A 19,037-nucleotide genomic window follows, 5' to 3' on the forward strand; every position below is an offset into this window, starting at 1 on the left:
AAAATCAACCGAAATTAACCGGTTATAGAACCCTTACTATTTTAAAAAACCGAAACCGAAAACACTTATAGGTTCCATTCCCTGAAATGTACAATAATGTACATAAGACAGAGTAAAAAAAAAAAAAAAAATACAACCTGAATATTATATAATATTAATTGAAATTTCATTAAAGCATGATGTTCTATTAAATAAAAATCAATTTATATTTTAAATCAGTTATATAATACTAATTATAAATTTTTACAGGGACCTATCGGTGATGACGGACCGATCGGAGAACCTGGTGAAGATAGTCAGCCTCGTGCCGGACGGAAAGGTAACGTTTAATATTCATATCTTAATGCATGTATTTTTAAAAATTGGAATGAAATCGTGCATGTCATAGTATATATATTATAGCAGGGCTTGAAATCGAAATAAAAAATTTCGATTTTAATTTCAATTTTGATTATTGATATTAGTTTTTTTTCGTTTAAATTTTGGTTTCAAATATTGATATTTATCTTTTGCAATTTCGTTTTTGATTTCGAATATCGATATTCATTTTTTTCAATTTCGGTTTCGGAAATCGGTATTTATTTTTTTTTTTTCACAACAGAATGTTATCCATAACTTATAATTCCTCAAATTTTAGTACATCGTCAGTATAATAGTGTTGTATGCTGTAGCGACTGCAAACGTACAAAATAAAACTATTTTAGATTATTTAATTGTATATTATTGGTTAAAATTATAACTCATGGATGACAGCCAATGGAGTATTATAAATTAATATCTTATCCATAATAATACACTACAAAATGTCTATATATAGTATATTATACGGAATAAATCGTGTGTATAAAAACAAAAATCGCTCGTTGAATATTGATTCCTTATCGTAAATATTCTATAGATACGGTTTACTTGCGGTGTCCAGATGCCGTGTCTAGATGCTAGTAAACGCAGTGTCTTGATGCCGCGTTCATCCTGTTTTCTCTGTAGCGTCAGACACCATAGATTTTATTATTTTATACCACTCTCATACGTTTCTTCTTACACGAAGTTTTGATTTTTGATAGTTCATTCATAATTTTCATATTTTTCAAAATGAATAAAAATTTAATTTTGTACAATATTATTAATAATAATAATATTATTTGTGAGTTATTACTTCGTGATGAAGAAATGGAAAATGAGTTGCTTATGAATTTAATTCCAAAAAAAAAAGAAAACCGTTCAGTAATTTGTTTTCCACGAAGAACTCTAAAGGATTCTTTAAAAATTTGATTGATGGATATCTTATTAACGATGATGAAAAATTTCATGATTTTTTTCATCTAAATCGTCAACATTAATTAAAGCATCGTCCTCTGTCAAGGAAAATAAAAATGTTGACATATTGACGCCGCGTCAAACGCAAGTAGCGAAACCAATCACACATTTTGATTTTGATTTTAATATAAAATATTGATTTTAAATTTTTAACTTTTTTCAATTTCATTATAAATTTTGAAAATCATTACCAACCATTAACGTTTTTGATATTGATTTTGATTTTCTAAAAAAAATTTTAACGATTTTTATCGATATCTGAAATCGATTTTGAAATCGATTACAATAACCGTATTATAGTCAAATTAAAAAAAACAATCATTGTATTCATTGATTAGTTATTTTATACAATATCCATAATTTTTATACTATATATGCTTATATTTTTTAGCCTAGACATTCTATACAATGCTGACTCTGCACAATTAAAAAAATGTACAGTTATCTTAATTTTATAAAAACAAAACAATTGAGTTTCAAGACAACATGTATAATACTTCACAAGAATCATAATAACATGGCATTTCATTATTTTTAAAAAACTTTAAAAATAGATATTAGAAGTATATTTATACTTCTATAAATAGAAGTAAATTTTGAATCCATTTTGAAATAGTGGATACTGAAACAAAGAAACTTTTAGTATTTATTTTACCATTTCGTTGCTTGAAATTAAACATTTTCTGTTAAATTAAATGTTTGGCAAAATTTATATCATCTCGACTGGTATCTCTCATATTAGTTTTCAATTTAAATTTTATTATATGTAGCCATGAATAGCATTTTTTAAAAGACGCATTTACTTCATTAACTCTTCTTCCCACTTGCACCTATAGACAAAATCTGATGAAGGTCTCCGGAGAATGGTAAATGTAGGTATTTTTCATCGAAGGGTCCAGATAAATTTTTTGTGATAACATAAGAAAGTAAAATTTAACTTTACTATTATATTCTGTATTTATAACTTATATTATATAGATATAATAAACCCCATTGATCCCCCTTCACCATAAATACGTCACTGGTTTATTGGTTTTTATGAGAAATAAATGTTTAAAATTTGCCCGAGTACAGTAATCCCTCGTTATCCGCGAAGGTTACGTTCCAGAAAACCTGCGCGGATAACGAATCCGCGGATAACGATACCATAAATCAATGTAAAACGGGAGGTTGGGTTTAATTTTTTTTAATTTTAAAAATCAATTAATAACTGAGCAATTGACGATTATTAATCGTGCATGTATAGGTTACCTTTTGTGGTTTATCTGCAATAAGTATAAGTATGTATAATTTATATGTGTTATACCTATAGCGATATAACAACAATTATCTATAATTAATGTCAAAAATAAATGTCTACAGTATTCGTGTAATAACGGTAAAACGTTATCGCAATTGCAATCGGATTCGGCGGTCATCAAAACCGTACACTAACCGTTCATAACAGCACATTTTACATTGTTTAATACCGCACACATTTGGTTAACAGTTCCTTTCTCTCTGCATATTTTGCATGTACAGTTTACGTTAACGGTTTCGTATGAATCCCATACAAAATCTTTTTTTTCAATCCTAAGACCTACTTGGGGTAGTGCTATATAGCAAATCGGAGGATATTTTCGTTTATAACTGTTCGAGCGAGCGAGTGACCCCGCTCGGTCTCGAGGTGCACTCATGCTATTTTGTATAAATGTATACGTAATTGATATATGCATATATATATATATAAATTTGTGCGGTATTGAACGGTTTAATTTGGCGAAAATATGCGAGATTAAGATATAAAATTGTGAGGTTTTGAACGATGACCTGTTTTTGAAAGTGTGCGGTTATGAACGGCGCCCATCGTATTAATAATATATTATCGTGGACCCAACCGTGGATAAAAAAAACGCGGATAACGAAGGATTATTGTATACGGATTCCTTGCTTTTTATACAACACCCAAGCAGTGTTTACAAAGACCAATATACGAACAACATACGAGCAGTGTTGAGCCTAGATAAATACTTTTTTATCTAGATAAAGATAAAAATAAAAAACTTCAAATCTATCCAGATAAAAATGAACAAATCCAAAATTATCCATTTAGTAGATAAAAGATAAATATAATTTATTTAGATAAAAAGCAGATAAATTTTTAAATAACAATGATTTCAAATTAAAATTGTAATAGAAGTCTAGTAAAATTTAACAGACTTATCATATATAAAACATTTATAGCATTTTTTTAAGGCAAACGCCTAATTGTAGTGTAGCTTCTGTAATTTAAAAATTATTTTTTTGTTTAGAATAAATAAAAACATAGGTACATTTTGCTATCCATTATCTTTATTTTTGAGTCCCATAAAAGTTTTTAATTTTATAACTAAAATTATATACATTTAATTTTAACTATGTTTGATTTCTATTAACAAGACAATAAAAGATGCACAAAAAAAAAAAAAAATATATATATAACCTTTATTTCTCAAATTAAAAACATAAAATAATTATGTATAATGTTATTCTTACAAGTTTCTTATTTTCTATACATCATACTTTAAAGTCAATTACAGTTTATTTAAAAACAATAAATGGACAGTTAATTGTCCTAATAATAATACACAATAGGCACCTAATATCAAGGAACACTTCAATAAGTATTTTTTAAAGTACTTTATCTGTTTAAATTAAAAGGTTTCTTTTAGGTCATTATTTTCAATTATACAATAGTCAAATATTACAAACATGCATATTATACTGACATGTAATTCGTTGCACCTATAGGCTGTACATAATCAAGGGATTTAATTCAATGTAATAATAATTATTTATAGTTATTAATTTCTATGGTCAAGTCGGAATTTGGACCTTTCTAAGTATCGATCTGACTTTCTTGTCACCGGAAGTCTGCGTTTATAAAAATAAGATTTTATAGTAACTTTTATTTTATTTATATTATGTAATTAAACTATATCATTATGAACATATTTTATATTGGATAATATATTAATATAATATACTCTAATATTATGTCCATCTTAAGTAATTGAAATATTATTGTTTCCGTATTTATTTTTCTTGTAATCTTAGTGGCTCAGACACAGTGTCCGGCAACTAGAAGGGAAAAATTGTATCATCTGAAAGCACTCTTGGTAAAACTCGTGGTAAACAAAATTATTTATAGAATCACAATATTATAATTTATAAAATATAAATCATTACCGACCCATCGTCGTCGACGCGATCGAAAATAGTACAATATGGTAATAAGTAATTATCAGGAACAAAAATAAAATAATTTAAAAATAATTTCTTCAACATAAAATATCTAGATAAATTTTAGCAGATGACTGACATTTTTATCTAGATAATTATCTAGATAAGTCTCAACACAGTATATGAGTATCCACTAGGACCAAAATATATTTATATATTTCAACAAATCTTTCTGAATAATTCTATTACAACCCAATTAAATACTATCGTAAAATTATACATGTTATATTTTATTGAATATTAATATTACTGTATTGTAGGTGACAGAGGCGATCAAGGAGATCAAGGAGAAGAAGGAATACCAGCCAAAGATGATTCTCCAATATACTTAGATCTGTATTCAGCAGCCGGAGATCGCGGTGAACCTGGAGAACGTGGACCAAAGGGATATAAAGGCGAACGTGGTTCAAAAGGTCTTAAAGTATGTAAAACGAGCAAGGTTTTCAGTTATGATAAATGATACATATTATAACTATGCTAATTAATATTATATAATATTATATTTTTATATTAATATTATAAATATGCTAATACATTTAAGTTAATATTAATATACGTATATTTACATCATATTTTTTGTGAGTATGTACATTTTTTCTTTGTCTAATAAATGTATGTTGAAAAGACAATATTTAATTCACTTAATAATGTAGGACTTTTAAATAAAATAAAATCTTTGTCCAGCTATAAATATCTCTATACTAAAGTTAAAAATTTATAAAGAATTCTGTACCTATTTAATTTCTTGAATTAATAGAAAAACTAAAAAAATTAACATATTTTCTTTATGTTCCCAGGGAATTTCTGTTATCGGAGGATCTAAAGGAGTGAAAGGTAATTTATTTCAATCCTAATATATACCATAATGTACTTATTATACGGTATAGAGTGTAAGTTCCTTTTTCTTGAAAGATTACCATAAATTCCTAATTACAATATTGTACCATAAGTTTGTTGAATTAATAATAATACACCATAATACGAGATGATAATATTATTATCATATAATAGTATATAAAGTTATTACAATATTATAACTAATGTAAGTACCAACTATTGATCATATATTGAAGTTGAATTGTGGTTTTGATTTTAAATAAATATATTTTAAATCAAAATATACACATTAGGTAATCAATCAAATATAAATAATACCAAGTGCCTAAAATATGATATAAGTATTTAAAACTAATTTAAAATTCTAATAATAAATTACGATGGTTAATAAGGCAATACATTATTCGTCTTATTAAACTACCATTTATACATTTCATTGATGAAAAAAATTGTTTGCGAAGTATTAATAGCTAGTCTATAATTCTATAATTATATCACTATTTAGTATTAAAATTAAATTTATTTGTTCTTAGGCTTACAGGGTAATGCAGGTCAAAGGGGAAAAGATGGCGCCATTGGCCCACTTGGACCATCTGGAATTAAAGGTAAATAAATCAAATATATATGATAATAGATACAAGAACATTAAATTTACTTTAAATTATCAATTAAAAATGTATAAAAATATATAATTTATGTGCAGGAGATAAAGGTGCTCCAGGTTTCGAAGGGACACCGGGAGAAGATGGAAATGCCGTAAGTTATAAAATTATGTTTTAATCAATGTTATCAAAGGAACTGTTTTAAATATCAATTTTTTTATACATTTTTTTTTAAATACAAATACCTATACATTTACAAAAGAAATTACATATTTTTTATAAATGTATTTTAACAAAAAATGTTATAAGAAAACATTTTTCTGTCTAATTTAAATTAAGGGTGAACCCGGTGAACCTGGACGTCAAGGAACTCCAGGAATACAGGGAATAGAAGGCGAACAAGGAATATATGACCCAAATTTGGATGAAATCAAGATTGGAGCTGAAGGACCTCAAGGATCTATAGGTATATTAAAATATTTCCATTTCTTATAAATACACAAAAAAGTTATTATTTTTTTTTCAACAATTTTTTTAATTTATAATTAAAAATTATCAATATATATTAATTTCAATTAAAAACCATCACGTTGAAAATATATTTATTTTAAATATAAATATTTGCTCTCTGTTACTTATTTTATCATATATTGGAGTTTATAAAGTTAGTACCTAAATCGTACTACCTATTCATATTCTAATATAATTCTCAATATTTTACTTTGTTTAACTTAGGTCCTATTGGTCCTAAAGGAGAAGATGGTAGACCAGGACAGGTAAGATATAATTTAAATTTTTAATAAAAATTTTTGGTTTTTCACAGTTAAAAATATAAATTTAGATTGGTCCCCAAGGAATCATGGGTCCACCAGGTGAACCAGGCCCACCAGGTAAGATTTATGAAAATAATGTATGATAATTTATATATTTTAGCTTCACGAAATGATTTGATAAATCTGTCATCAATATTTTCTATAATTTATTTACGTAAAATAAGTCTGTGAATTCCAAAAATCTACTTAACTGAATACAATTATTAAAAATAAAATTTTATTATTTATTTGAGTTTTGAATAGAGTCCGGATTTGTATGCATTTACAAAGAGAATGCATAGGAAAAAGTTTACTTTGCATATAAATGCATATTTTTGAGATGATAGCAAATTTAAAATTTTTTGAATAATTATGAATATTTTGTATAAAAGTTCATTAACCCAATCATTTTATTTTTTATATTACAGTAGAAACTAGATTATGATTTATCAAACGTATAAGGTGACAAAGTTTCTGCTACAAAATCTAAATTTATTTTTAATTGTATCACAAAAATAAAGGAATTCAAGTATTAAAACAAATCGGATTAATTATATATATAAGGATTTAATACATTTTAATTTTTTTATTATTATTCCTAACTAAAATATTTGTTTTATTTGTTAAATATATGTTTAACATTTGTTTTAATTTATGTTGATATGTGTAATGGAGATACTAGTTTATCTAATTGAGTCACATTGAAATTTATGAAAATAAATTAATAAAATATTTTTAAATGCATTTATTTTAATCTTTCTAAGTCTAAGTGCATATAATTCCAGGCCCTAGTTATAAATAATGCTATAATATATTTATATATATTAATTAGTTTTTTATTTTATACAATGACTGAAATGACAAAAAACTATAATAATTATTTATACGTTTATAAAATCACAAAAAATATTGGGATTAGATTTCTTATTTTTGAAAACAAAATTTAAAGAAGTTATAATTTAAAAATAAATTGAAGTATTATGTCAGAAAATCACTAATCTAGTACAACAAATAAGTACTGAAAGATATATTTTTGAAAAAAAAAAATACTTTAGTACTACATAATTTTTATCAGTTGACTTCGAACAAATTAAGTAATGCGTAATACTAGTGATTGAACAATTAATATACAGTAGTAGTTTATAGTTTTTGCAATTATAGTATCAAAATTAAATAGAAGTGTTAACCGGATTATTTTAATTTTAATAATTTTCAGGTACACCTGGATCTAGAGGTCGAAAAGGCATATCCTTAAAAGGAGAACAAGGAGACGATGGTAAATCATTTATAATTTATATATATATATATGTATGTATAATTATGTAATTGTACTAAATATTTATATAGTATTTTACACTTAAATATTAAATTAATCTACTTGAAAAAGAACATACTATTACTCAATAGTTTATTGTTCAGGATAATATACCATTTTTACATATATTTATCAAGGATTGGATGGCTTACAAGGAGAACAAGGACCTCCAGGAAACGAAGGACCTATTGGTCCTATAGGTGAAAAAGGATTTCCTGGTACCACAGTTATAGGACCTCCAGGCGAAGATGGTATTTTTGGTTAGTATTATAATTTTCAATTAAGCAAACTAAAAGCAAATGATGTATAATTTTTCACAAATTATTTTTAGGTCGTCCTGGATACCGTGGATTTACAGGAGACCGTGGTGATCAAGGATTTAAAGGTTTGTAAAAATTAATGAGCCATATAATAACTATACCGTCTTATTTTTATTTCTTATCTATGTTTGATAACTAGATATTTACGTCTATTTTTTATTATCATACTTCATAGTTCAACTTAAAAAATTTATTTTAAAATATTCAACTATTCAATTTTTTTAGTTAAATCATGTTTTATTTGTATTAAAATAATTTTGCACTTTAAAAATATTTAAATATATTCCAAAATATGTGTATACAAGAATTTATATAAATTCACCCCGAGTAACTCTTCTATTATTTTTAATATGGTATAATTTTAAATATTTCATATCATGAATATTTATTTTCATATTTAATTCATACTATTAATTTTAAAATTGTATTCACGTTTTATAATAAATTAAATTAACTAAAAATTATTTAATTCCTAATTAGTTTTTTTAAAAATATACTCTATAATTTTAAATATATATTTCGTTGAGGTTTATATTTGTCATTTTGATTTTTCAGTTTATCGCACCCAGTATACTTATTATATTGAAATTTAAATTTTAAATTATTTAGGACCAAAAGGTAAATCAGCAACTGAGCCCGGAATACGAATTATTGGTCCACCTGGAGCACCTGGTGTCCCTGGATTTTCTGGTTCACCTGGGAAAAATGGATTACCTGGTAAGAAGTATAGTGTAGAATGCAAATTGATGATAGTACATTTTACCATTAATGACGTTTTATATAAAAATATTATTGCTAAAATCGTTTTAACAACATTAACAAAAATACGATTTAAAGTTTGTATTTATAATTATTTTTTCAACAGTTAAATTTATGATTAAGTTGACACTTTTAACACTACCAAATAAATACTCTAATTATTCAGAAATAATCAAAGAATTTATCTTTTATGGGTACATATTTTATAAAATAATATTGTGAATATTGTGCTGTTGAATTCAACCATATAGTTGTTTACATAAATAAAAAAATATCATAATTATATGGTTAGACATCGAATTACTAAATAAATAATACATTATATTCATAAATTCTCACAGGTACATTTTTTTTTTATTGGTTTACAGTAAATTTCATTTAATATATTTATTTAATTTTTTTTTTTTTATTAACTATTAGTAGAAACTATGACGAATTATCGGTCAAAAATAAAGAGTATATATTACAATTAGTCGATTAATAAAATAATTTCTATAAGGTACATAGTAAGAAAAAAGAGAAAAAAATTACTAATGATAATTTTAATATTAAGTACAATATCAATGCGCATTAGATACAAATAGATTGGCAGTACATAAGATAATATATAACAATATGAAATAACGTAATTAAGGATCAAAGATATATATATATATATAATTGGTTTTTAATTAGTATTGCTGTAAGAAGGGACACGAGAAGCTTTATAATATTTATAAATTCCAAGATAAAGGAAGTTAATAAATAATTAATTAATATTTTAATATTAGAAAAAAACTTAGTATGATTTTGACAAAAGTAAGTGACATGAGCATAAGATGAATTGGTGTATGTGGTATTAGAAAGTTAACGATATACATATTCCTAGTTTGATATCGATATATACTACCTAGATATCTGTGAAATATGTTTTAAGTCCATCCAATATAGTAATAAAATTTAACTAGTTATCAATAATCAAACGAATCATTGAAAATGTTTACAGGATTGCCTGGCAGAGCCGGAAAAAAAGGTCCTCGAGGAGATGATTGCGGCTATTGCAGTCCAGGTTATTTAATACAATTATCTACTAATTAATTTACATCTTATGGATATTTTGATTCATACAAAGAATCTATTGATATACATTTTCTATCTCATCTATTAATTTAGAAAGTTTAATCGAGAAAACCATTTGTTTTTATTCTCAGGCGATGATGGACCAAAAGGAGTAAGAGGTGATGATGCACCCGATGGTCTTCCAGGTGCTATAGGTAGATATATTTACGAATATTTTTCAACAAGATATCATTTTTTATAGTAAAAAATTGTCGTAATAGTCTTCATATGACTAGTAGATTAATAATATAAATCAAAATAATGCAAATAACATTACTCGTATTATCAGAATATTATCAATTAGATAGAATTAATCAATAAATATTATAAAACACTGAAGTATATCAGAAGATACAGAAAATATTTTTAAATCATAATTTAATAATTTATTTCAATTTCTTCACTATATATATATATATAGTATATATAATTAAAATAAAAATTAAAACAACATCAATTAGTCGATTAATTTTTTTAATGCATTAAGTTAATACATTTTTAGAACTAGTTATTAAATTATTCAAAATATTTTAATTACATCATTAAAATTGTTTAGGTCCTAGTGGTATTGTTGGAGCACGTGGAGTTAAAGGAATAAAAGGCAATCAAGGACCACCAGGTATAGTGAACTATTGACACACAATTATTTTGAATAAATTATTATGTGTTTAATGTATTACTTAAAATTAGAATACAACGGTATTCGATATTTATATGGTTTTTCTTCAAAATTTTTATCTATATAATTTATATTATATTTAACTTGTTTTCATATGTAAATAGGTCACAAGGGATTAAGTGGAAGACCAGGTTCCGTGGGTATGTAGTAAACAATAAAACGCATGACCTATTTTAAATACATAAAACATTAAACAATCATTTTTTTTTTTTTTTTATAGGAATTGCTGGTGATTTTGGAATAAAAGGAGACATGGGAAGCATAATATTTACTTTTGACAGAGATGAAATGATTACTGTAGGAGACCCAGGTCCACCAGGATATCCAGGATTTGATGGCAAAAAGGGATTCCCAGGGTATTGATGTATATTTATTACACACATTCATACGCATAATTTTATATATTATAATATTTGTGTACCCATTCTATTTACTTTGTAAATATTAAATCATACATTTACATGAATATATTTTACAGCTTACCGGGTCTTCCGGGACTTCCTGGTGATATTGGACCAAAAGGATTGAAAGTAAGTCATAAATTAATATTTTTAATAAATAATATAACAAATTGTATGAATAAAAGACTAATACGTTTATCATGTAATAACCATACAACAACAGGGTCAATTTGGGGATCAAGGATTACCAGGCATGGATGGCCGTCCTGGTAGACATGGCCAACCCGGGCAGAAAGGAGATTATCCAGATGGTCTAAATCCTTTTGACTTAACTGGCGAACGCGGGTATAACAAAATTTTGTTTGTAGGAAAAATATCAAAGAACGATAATAAATTAATGAAAACATTAAAAATTATGTACTAAAAACCTTGTGTTAAGTAACTATTTACAAATTTATTATTATTAATTCTGAAATGAATAACCTTAAAACGATTTTTAAGCAAAATACTAAAATTTATTAAACTATAGACTCATTTGAATTATATTTTATATCTAATATAAAATTATTCTTCATAGTATGAAAGTTCAAGTATCATGAAAATGTGAAAAGTAAACTATTTTTAAAATAATTTTTATTTTTTAATACATTGATGCAAATTGTATGAAAATTTAAAATATTTAAAAACAACACTGATTTTTATTAAAATTATAAATTGACAATGATTTATATATATGCAAATAGATATCCTGGAAATCCTGGTATACCTGGGGACAGTGGTGAAAGTGGTGATGAAGGTCCACAAGGAGAACCTGGTGATTCTAGTAAACTAATTGTAGAGCTTCGAGGGGAAAAAGGCAATAAAGGCGAATTTGGTGAAAAAGGTATAATTTTTTACTAAAATTAACTTATTTATTTTTAAATTTGATTTAATTTGTTAATAATTTTTTTTTTTCAATCAGGCTTAAAAGGAATTAAAGGTCTGCGAGGACCAATAGGAGATCAAGGTATTAAACACTGCATAATTATATTTTATGAAACATAACTTGTATTTCTCTTCTTAGGTGAAATTGGACTCTCAGGCATTGTTGGACCTCCTGGTTATACAATCGATGGACCTCAAGGATTGAAAGGTAAATATAATTTTCTTATATCTAATATAATATAAAAATATGTAATGCTACCATAAATAAGAATACACTTGGTTACTTGGAAAATCATTAATTTTATCGTACTATTTCACTGTTTTCAGGATATTCTGGAATTCCAGGCGATCAAGGATTAAAAGGAATAGAAGGAAATCCCGGAAAACCTGGTCCACCAGGATTACCAGTATGTTTAGAATTGTTGCGTATATTCTATATAGTTCATTAAATAAAACAACGTAGTAAGACTTAGACAAATAATTAAGCTGAATTGGTAATGATTTATAGGCATTACCTGCTCAAAAAGGAGATCGTGGTGACCCTGGTCAAAATATATTAATTGGAGAGATCGGTGATTATGGTCCTAAAGGAGAAAAAGGTGAACCTGGAGAAGAAGGGTATGTAATAAAAATAAAGTATAATATAATTATTCTCAGTTGTAGTTTCTTATAAACTTCGTCAATAAATTGATTATTTTAATCAAAAATATGAGTGCAATAAAGTATCAACAACAAATATTGAATATACCAACTATCTTAATATATTTATGTAATTTTTTCTAAAAACCTATAACATAAAAATTTCATACAATTAAATTAAATCGTACAGGTCTGATATTATGTAATTGTACGTATCCGTTTTTCAAAATTAATCAATATAATTATGGCACCAATAACATTATACGCAAAGCCGCAACGGATCACATTCCCATACCGTTTGTTTAATTTATATTTCATATACACGTAATTATACTAAAACTATTATAATAACATTATTGAAGAATACTATTGGACATATTATGCTTAATAGTATTCTTTTATAATGAAATAATTTATAGTTATTTCAAATTACCCTTCACGTGGTTTTTTCAAATTCAATGGGTGTATCCAATAACGATTAATTTTCTTTACTTTTTATTTTTATTGAATGCATATTTTAAGCATCGCTTAATTTTAACAAAGCATTAATTTTCTAATAAAAAATATTAGAATTATTATCTAATTAAATTGATAAAAATATATTTATTCACATAATGCTAACACAAATAGCACAACATTACAACAAATAATATTTAAGTGACAATGACTCGGTTTATTCATATTCTGTACCAATTTTTTGATTATGGCACGTATACATGTATATTTATAAAAATGTTATGGTTAACATTTTATGGATACAAAAAAGTGTGATATAAACCTCTGATCCGTAATCATAGGTTCAGTGTGATTAAAACGGACCGTTTTCTAAACGCGTGGACGCTTGCATCAAAAACGCATAGTGTGTAACCAACTTGACATAACGATTGGAAATAGGGCATTTCAAATATTTGTTGGTATTTAAAAAATACATAGTAAAAATAATTTGATTCATTCCAATGTAATACGACCGAGAAATTCAGTGTGCCTGTATATTTATATAAGTTTAATATGCAATATATTATTTTTACATCAAAAATACTTGATTAAATAATACACTCTTTATAATCATATTGTTAACACAGATAATATAAATTTAAAAAAGAAAAATAATTTTTTTAAGTATGAATCAAAAAATATATAATTAATAAACAACTAACTAGTTAATTACTATTGTGTTCCTTTTTTATATTGATTAAAGGTAATTATTTGTAAAATATTTAATAAACTACTAATAAAAAAAATAATTGAGTTTAATGTTATATCAGATATTAATTCAAAAATAATCAATTAAAAATGTTTTTGAAATTTATGCAAAATGTTATTCGTAATAATATTTTATTTTAATTGTTATAAAAATATTGTATTGCTATCTGGATAATGTTATAATCTTGAAATTCATTTAATTTTAAAATTAACATAATTCATAATTTTTATTAGTAAGTTAAAAATAAACACTTATGATATATGTTTTTTAATATTCAGTGTTCATTGTGATAATTTATAAATAAAAAAAAATGTTATTTTCAGAATTGGTGGCTCTGTAGGTTATCCTGGTCTAGATGGATTAATTGGTTCTAAAGGTCAAAAAGGAAGTCCTGGCATAACAGGTCTAGTCGGAAAAAAAGTAATAACACTATCTAAATTTTATTATTTCGTTAAAAGTTATGATATTGATATTGATACTATATTAACTATATTTTACTGAATTGTACTTATCATATTATTCTGATACTTTAGATGATTTTAAATAAAGACTTTATGATGTTATACCCACATACAGTTTTTCGATTAATAATTTTTTTTTTAATTTTAAGGTATTAAAGGTGAACAAGGAATATCCATTAGAGGACCACCTGGATTCCCTGGAGCACCTGGATTAAGAGGTTTACAAGGTTTCTTTGGTGAACCTGGTCCAAAAGGTATAATAGAGAATACAATAAAATATTTTTTGAATAAAGTGTAAATAAAAATTAATTTATGTAGGAATTGACGGAGAAGATGGTGTTAATGGAACAAAAGGCTCAAGAGGAGATTGGGGATCACCTGGTAAATAATTATGAATAATATATTTTTATTTCACTATACACACCTATATAATTCATTAATTTTATAACAGTATTAGTTTTAGAATAAATATTTATATACTTTTTATTATTAAAAATTATATTTTATAATAAGACAATAATGTACATTTTAAATTGCGTTTGAATAGTGATTGATTGATGAGTTAATCATTTAAATTTATATACTATATTATTAATTAAAATTGATCATTTTTTGTTCAGGTTTAAGAGGATTAATTGGTGACAATGGTCCTATTGGAATACAAGGAAGACATGGTTTTCTTGGAAAAATAGGTATACCTGTACTTTTAAATTAATTGATATAACAAAATAAATACTTGAAGCTGACTTAATGACTTAAATTGAAAAAATGTTTAGGAGACTTGGGTCCAGTTGGTGATATCGGTGACATTGGATTACAAGGTAAATTATTAATTAATACATGTAACATATTTATTTTGAGTTAATTTTGTTTAAAAATTATGTTTGAACTTTAAGATTAATTGTTATTATTTTTCAATAATAGGAGCTAAAGGAATTTCTGGAAGACCCGGTTTATTCGGCATAATTGGTGATAAAGGAAGTATGTTTACATTTATCTTTTTACCACTAAATTCATTGTAATTTTATTTATATTTGCTTTTAATGAAATAGTATTATTTATGATCTGTAACTATTAAATGTAAAACGATTGAAAACATTTTTATCTATTTTCAGGCCGAGGCGATTTTGGTATGCAAGGATTGCCTGGGCTTGAAGGTCCAATAGGTGAAAAGGTACGTGTGTATTTTAGACATATACCTTTGGTTCATAATACATTTTATTTGGTTAAAGAATTTAAATTCATGGCATGTTACTTACTCGCAACAGTAGTACAGTTGTAGCTATACAGTATTATTATTATCAAATACTATCAAATTCCATTTGTATTTCACACTCGTGAAAGCGATTGATTATTAATGTTTCGTTAGCGTTAGTAATTACAATGGCGAAGTTATAGTATCACATATGCCCAGACTCGTTATCAGTATTTTTTATTGGTGGGAGGGGGAATACAAAAATGTATTAAAAGGTGAGCCAAGCTCCCACGCCCTCTTTTTTTATATAAAAACAACATACAACAACTTACATCAGGCTGCATAGACAATTTACTTTTGTCTATTTCACCCACACTTTTTTTTATCAGTTCTACTTGTAGGAGGAACTAAATTTTTTTTTAAAAAAAAAATTAGTATACTTGAATTACTTTGTTTCGTTTTGATCAAAAATAAAAATACAAGTCAGTCGTCTGTTGTAACTCGTCAAAACGCTGTATAAATCGTTAAAAATAATTTCTACACTGAAAAAAATATTCTGTTAAGATAGCTAAAATGTAATAATAATAACATAATATTTGATAAAATATTTACACGTAAGGGGCGGCAAAAACTAAATTTCGTCTATGTTTGTTTAAACACTTGAGCCGGACCTGTCTCTTAAATACATTTTAAACCACCATTACCTAATTTAATAAAATTAATCTTACCTTCAAATAAAGCAAAGTCCCTCGCTGTCAAAAAATCTTTTACATCTTCATCTACCATTTAAAAAAAAAGTACGTACAATATGTATAAAGTCAAAATGCGAAATGAACACGAGTCACGAATTGACACACTGAACACCGATTCACATTAAAAACTGTACTGGTTACTGGGTTATTCCTTAGTTCTAACAAAACATTACTTTTATATCTTGTTATATTTACAGAACTTCTTTTGATCATCAGTTATCATAATCGTAAAACCAACCAAAATACTAATGACGCGTACTAAATATAGAGTTGTTTTTTCGGGTGTGGGTGAATTGCGGCCCGTCGTGTCGTTTCCGGTGTTGGAGATCGGTGAATTCCGGCCCGATAATTTTTTAGCCGCAGGTTAGTTGCAGCCCAACAATATTTTAGCTATAGGTGAGTTGCGGCCCGAATAATTATCATTACCTGTGTACCTATTGGCTAGTAACTATATGTACGATGCGTTGTTGGCTATACATTTAGTGATAAACGAATTGTTCGATACGTATGGCAAGTTATATCTTTATATAATATAGATCGTTTTATTGTATTATCTGTTGTAATAATATAATATGTATATATAATAATTTATAATTATTATATATTATATTCTAGAAACGCAAAATATTATTATATTTATAAGCTTATGTTTCACACATTTTCTTTTTATTATTATTATTTTAACCAAAACAATAACTAAAAAATGAAATTACTATATGGTATTATAAATTTACGAATATTTTTTTTTATTTATATTCTTGAAATGACAAATATTAATAATACACGACAATACTAGAAAATACGTAGTATTAATAAATTTATATTGTGATGTTTATATAAATGTGCTATGTATTGTGTATATTATATATGTAGTACATAGATTATTGTATAGGCCGCAACTCGTACTTACCTCTCATAAGCTCGGGCCGCAACTCGTACGTTACTTAGGGTTTGAGCCGCAACTCACCAACACCGGTTTTTTCTTAATATTTGTTGCTCTAGTTACCTATACGCTTTGTTGTAAACACATTGTGTACTTTGGTTATAAATACCAATTTCTACTTGGTAATTTTTACAGAGTGTTTAATCATACAAACAAATATGGTTTGTTAAAAACACCAAATATTCTGATAAAAGTATTTAATTGTAGTATGCATAATCCAAGTAGTATCAATTACAAAATAACGTGTACTCTTAACTAAAGTGCAATTAACAAAATTACAATTGAACATATCACAGATCAATTAGTTATATCAAGTTTACTGTTCGATCTGTTTAGCAATATTCTGGTTATGCCTACTATTTCTCATCTAACTGAACATTTTAGTTAATTATTTTAATCATATTTCTTTCAGTGTAAACACAAATATGTTATCAATTATATAATCGATAGTATATTGAGACTAATTTATTCTTTACACTTTACATCGATATAATATTATATTACAGATATTATTCTGTAATCATAGTCTATTATTTGTATACCATTTACATATTCGCATGGAAAATGATAACGTGTCAAAAAGTATATATTTATTTAATTTTCATTAAACTATTAAATATCACTTATCAGTTAATCACGAAAATCTATCTATCTAAAAAAAAAAAAAGGCCATGGGAGGGGATGTATCTCCTTTACCCTATATCACACCCAGTAAGAATGCCCATGTAAATTCCAATTTTTTCTATAGGGTCTAACAGGTGATCAAGGACTACCGGGACTTCCTGGTATTAGAGGAGATTATTCTTTTAGCGGTCCACAAGGAGAAACTGGTGCTATAGGTGAGTGCAATTATTATTTTTGATTTACTTGTGTAATTTTTGATCAAACTATTTTGTTATACAGGAAGAGATGGAGAAATCGGTCTAATGGGTTTCCATGGATTAGATGGACAAAAAGGTAAACGTGGTGATATTGGAATATCAGTTGAAGGAAGACCCGGTGATAAAGGTAAACACAATTTGTTATATTAGTAAATTTAGAACAGTAGGCAAATTGTCTTCTTTTAATGCCATGGACAGAAAGTATATTTATACTATTTTAATGAAGGAATCTTAATACTTAGGTACCAAAGGAGAACCTGGAATTGATGGTAAACCTGGACAACACGGAAGAATGGTAATTTAATTAAATAAATGTTAATAAAAATTATAATTGACTCTATAATTAAGGAAAACTGAAATATTAAAATTTATATGCTATTATAATAATTTCATATAAATGACTTAATATTCGCAAGTTTTTTAGAATATGTTAAATTCAATAGATATAAATTAGATTGTAAATTCCAAAAATAATATAAGTACTTAAAATATCGGAAATTTTTTTATTTTAATTTACCTAATATTTTTATTTTATATTTTTAGGGTTTGATGGGAGATCTTGGTTTATTAGGAGAAAAAGGTAAGGTTTGAACATTTTCAATTTATTATATATCGTTTTTAATTTCTAATTTTGATT

The 19,037-nt window shown here is 25.8% G+C and overlaps 1 protein-coding gene across 1 annotated transcript in view; it reads left to right on the forward strand.

The window, feature by feature from the left end:
• LOC112694105 (collagen alpha-5(IV) chain-like) overlaps positions 1–19,037 on the forward strand; it is a 42,391-nt gene that overhangs the window by 14,730 nt on the left and 8,624 nt on the right. The window contains exons 8-42 of the mRNA XM_025569483.1: positions 250–319; positions 4,839–4,999; positions 5,376–5,412; positions 5,949–6,020; positions 6,119–6,171; positions 6,357–6,483; positions 6,753–6,793; positions 6,859–6,907; positions 8,046–8,105; positions 8,282–8,404; positions 8,476–8,529; positions 9,074–9,181; positions 10,209–10,271; positions 10,414–10,476; positions 10,878–10,940; positions 11,105–11,140; positions 11,221–11,356; positions 11,479–11,530; positions 11,625–11,746; positions 12,145–12,284; positions 12,363–12,407; positions 12,465–12,533; positions 12,653–12,732; positions 12,834–12,943; positions 14,492–14,588; positions 14,778–14,883; positions 14,948–15,010; positions 15,250–15,321; positions 15,406–15,450; positions 15,554–15,610; positions 15,745–15,803; positions 18,268–18,358; positions 18,423–18,527; positions 18,643–18,695; positions 18,944–18,980. Of these exons, the coding sequence (XP_025425268.1) occupies positions 250–319; positions 4,839–4,999; positions 5,376–5,412; positions 5,949–6,020; positions 6,119–6,171; positions 6,357–6,483; positions 6,753–6,793; positions 6,859–6,907; positions 8,046–8,105; positions 8,282–8,404; positions 8,476–8,529; positions 9,074–9,181; positions 10,209–10,271; positions 10,414–10,476; positions 10,878–10,940; positions 11,105–11,140; positions 11,221–11,356; positions 11,479–11,530; positions 11,625–11,746; positions 12,145–12,284; positions 12,363–12,407; positions 12,465–12,533; positions 12,653–12,732; positions 12,834–12,943; positions 14,492–14,588; positions 14,778–14,883; positions 14,948–15,010; positions 15,250–15,321; positions 15,406–15,450; positions 15,554–15,610; positions 15,745–15,803; positions 18,268–18,358; positions 18,423–18,527; positions 18,643–18,695; positions 18,944–18,980 (2,719 nt within the window). The remainder of the gene's footprint in view (positions 1–249; positions 320–4,838; positions 5,000–5,375; positions 5,413–5,948; positions 6,021–6,118; positions 6,172–6,356; positions 6,484–6,752; positions 6,794–6,858; positions 6,908–8,045; positions 8,106–8,281; positions 8,405–8,475; positions 8,530–9,073; positions 9,182–10,208; positions 10,272–10,413; positions 10,477–10,877; positions 10,941–11,104; positions 11,141–11,220; positions 11,357–11,478; positions 11,531–11,624; positions 11,747–12,144; positions 12,285–12,362; positions 12,408–12,464; positions 12,534–12,652; positions 12,733–12,833; positions 12,944–14,491; positions 14,589–14,777; positions 14,884–14,947; positions 15,011–15,249; positions 15,322–15,405; positions 15,451–15,553; positions 15,611–15,744; positions 15,804–18,267; positions 18,359–18,422; positions 18,528–18,642; positions 18,696–18,943; positions 18,981–19,037) is intronic.

The sequence above is a fragment of the Sipha flava genome, unplaced genomic scaffold (assembly GCF_003268045.1).
Source record: "Sipha flava isolate LNK unplaced genomic scaffold, YSA_version1 0_pilon_pilon, whole genome shotgun sequence".
Taxonomy (NCBI): domain Eukaryota; kingdom Metazoa; phylum Arthropoda; class Insecta; order Hemiptera; family Aphididae; genus Sipha; species Sipha flava.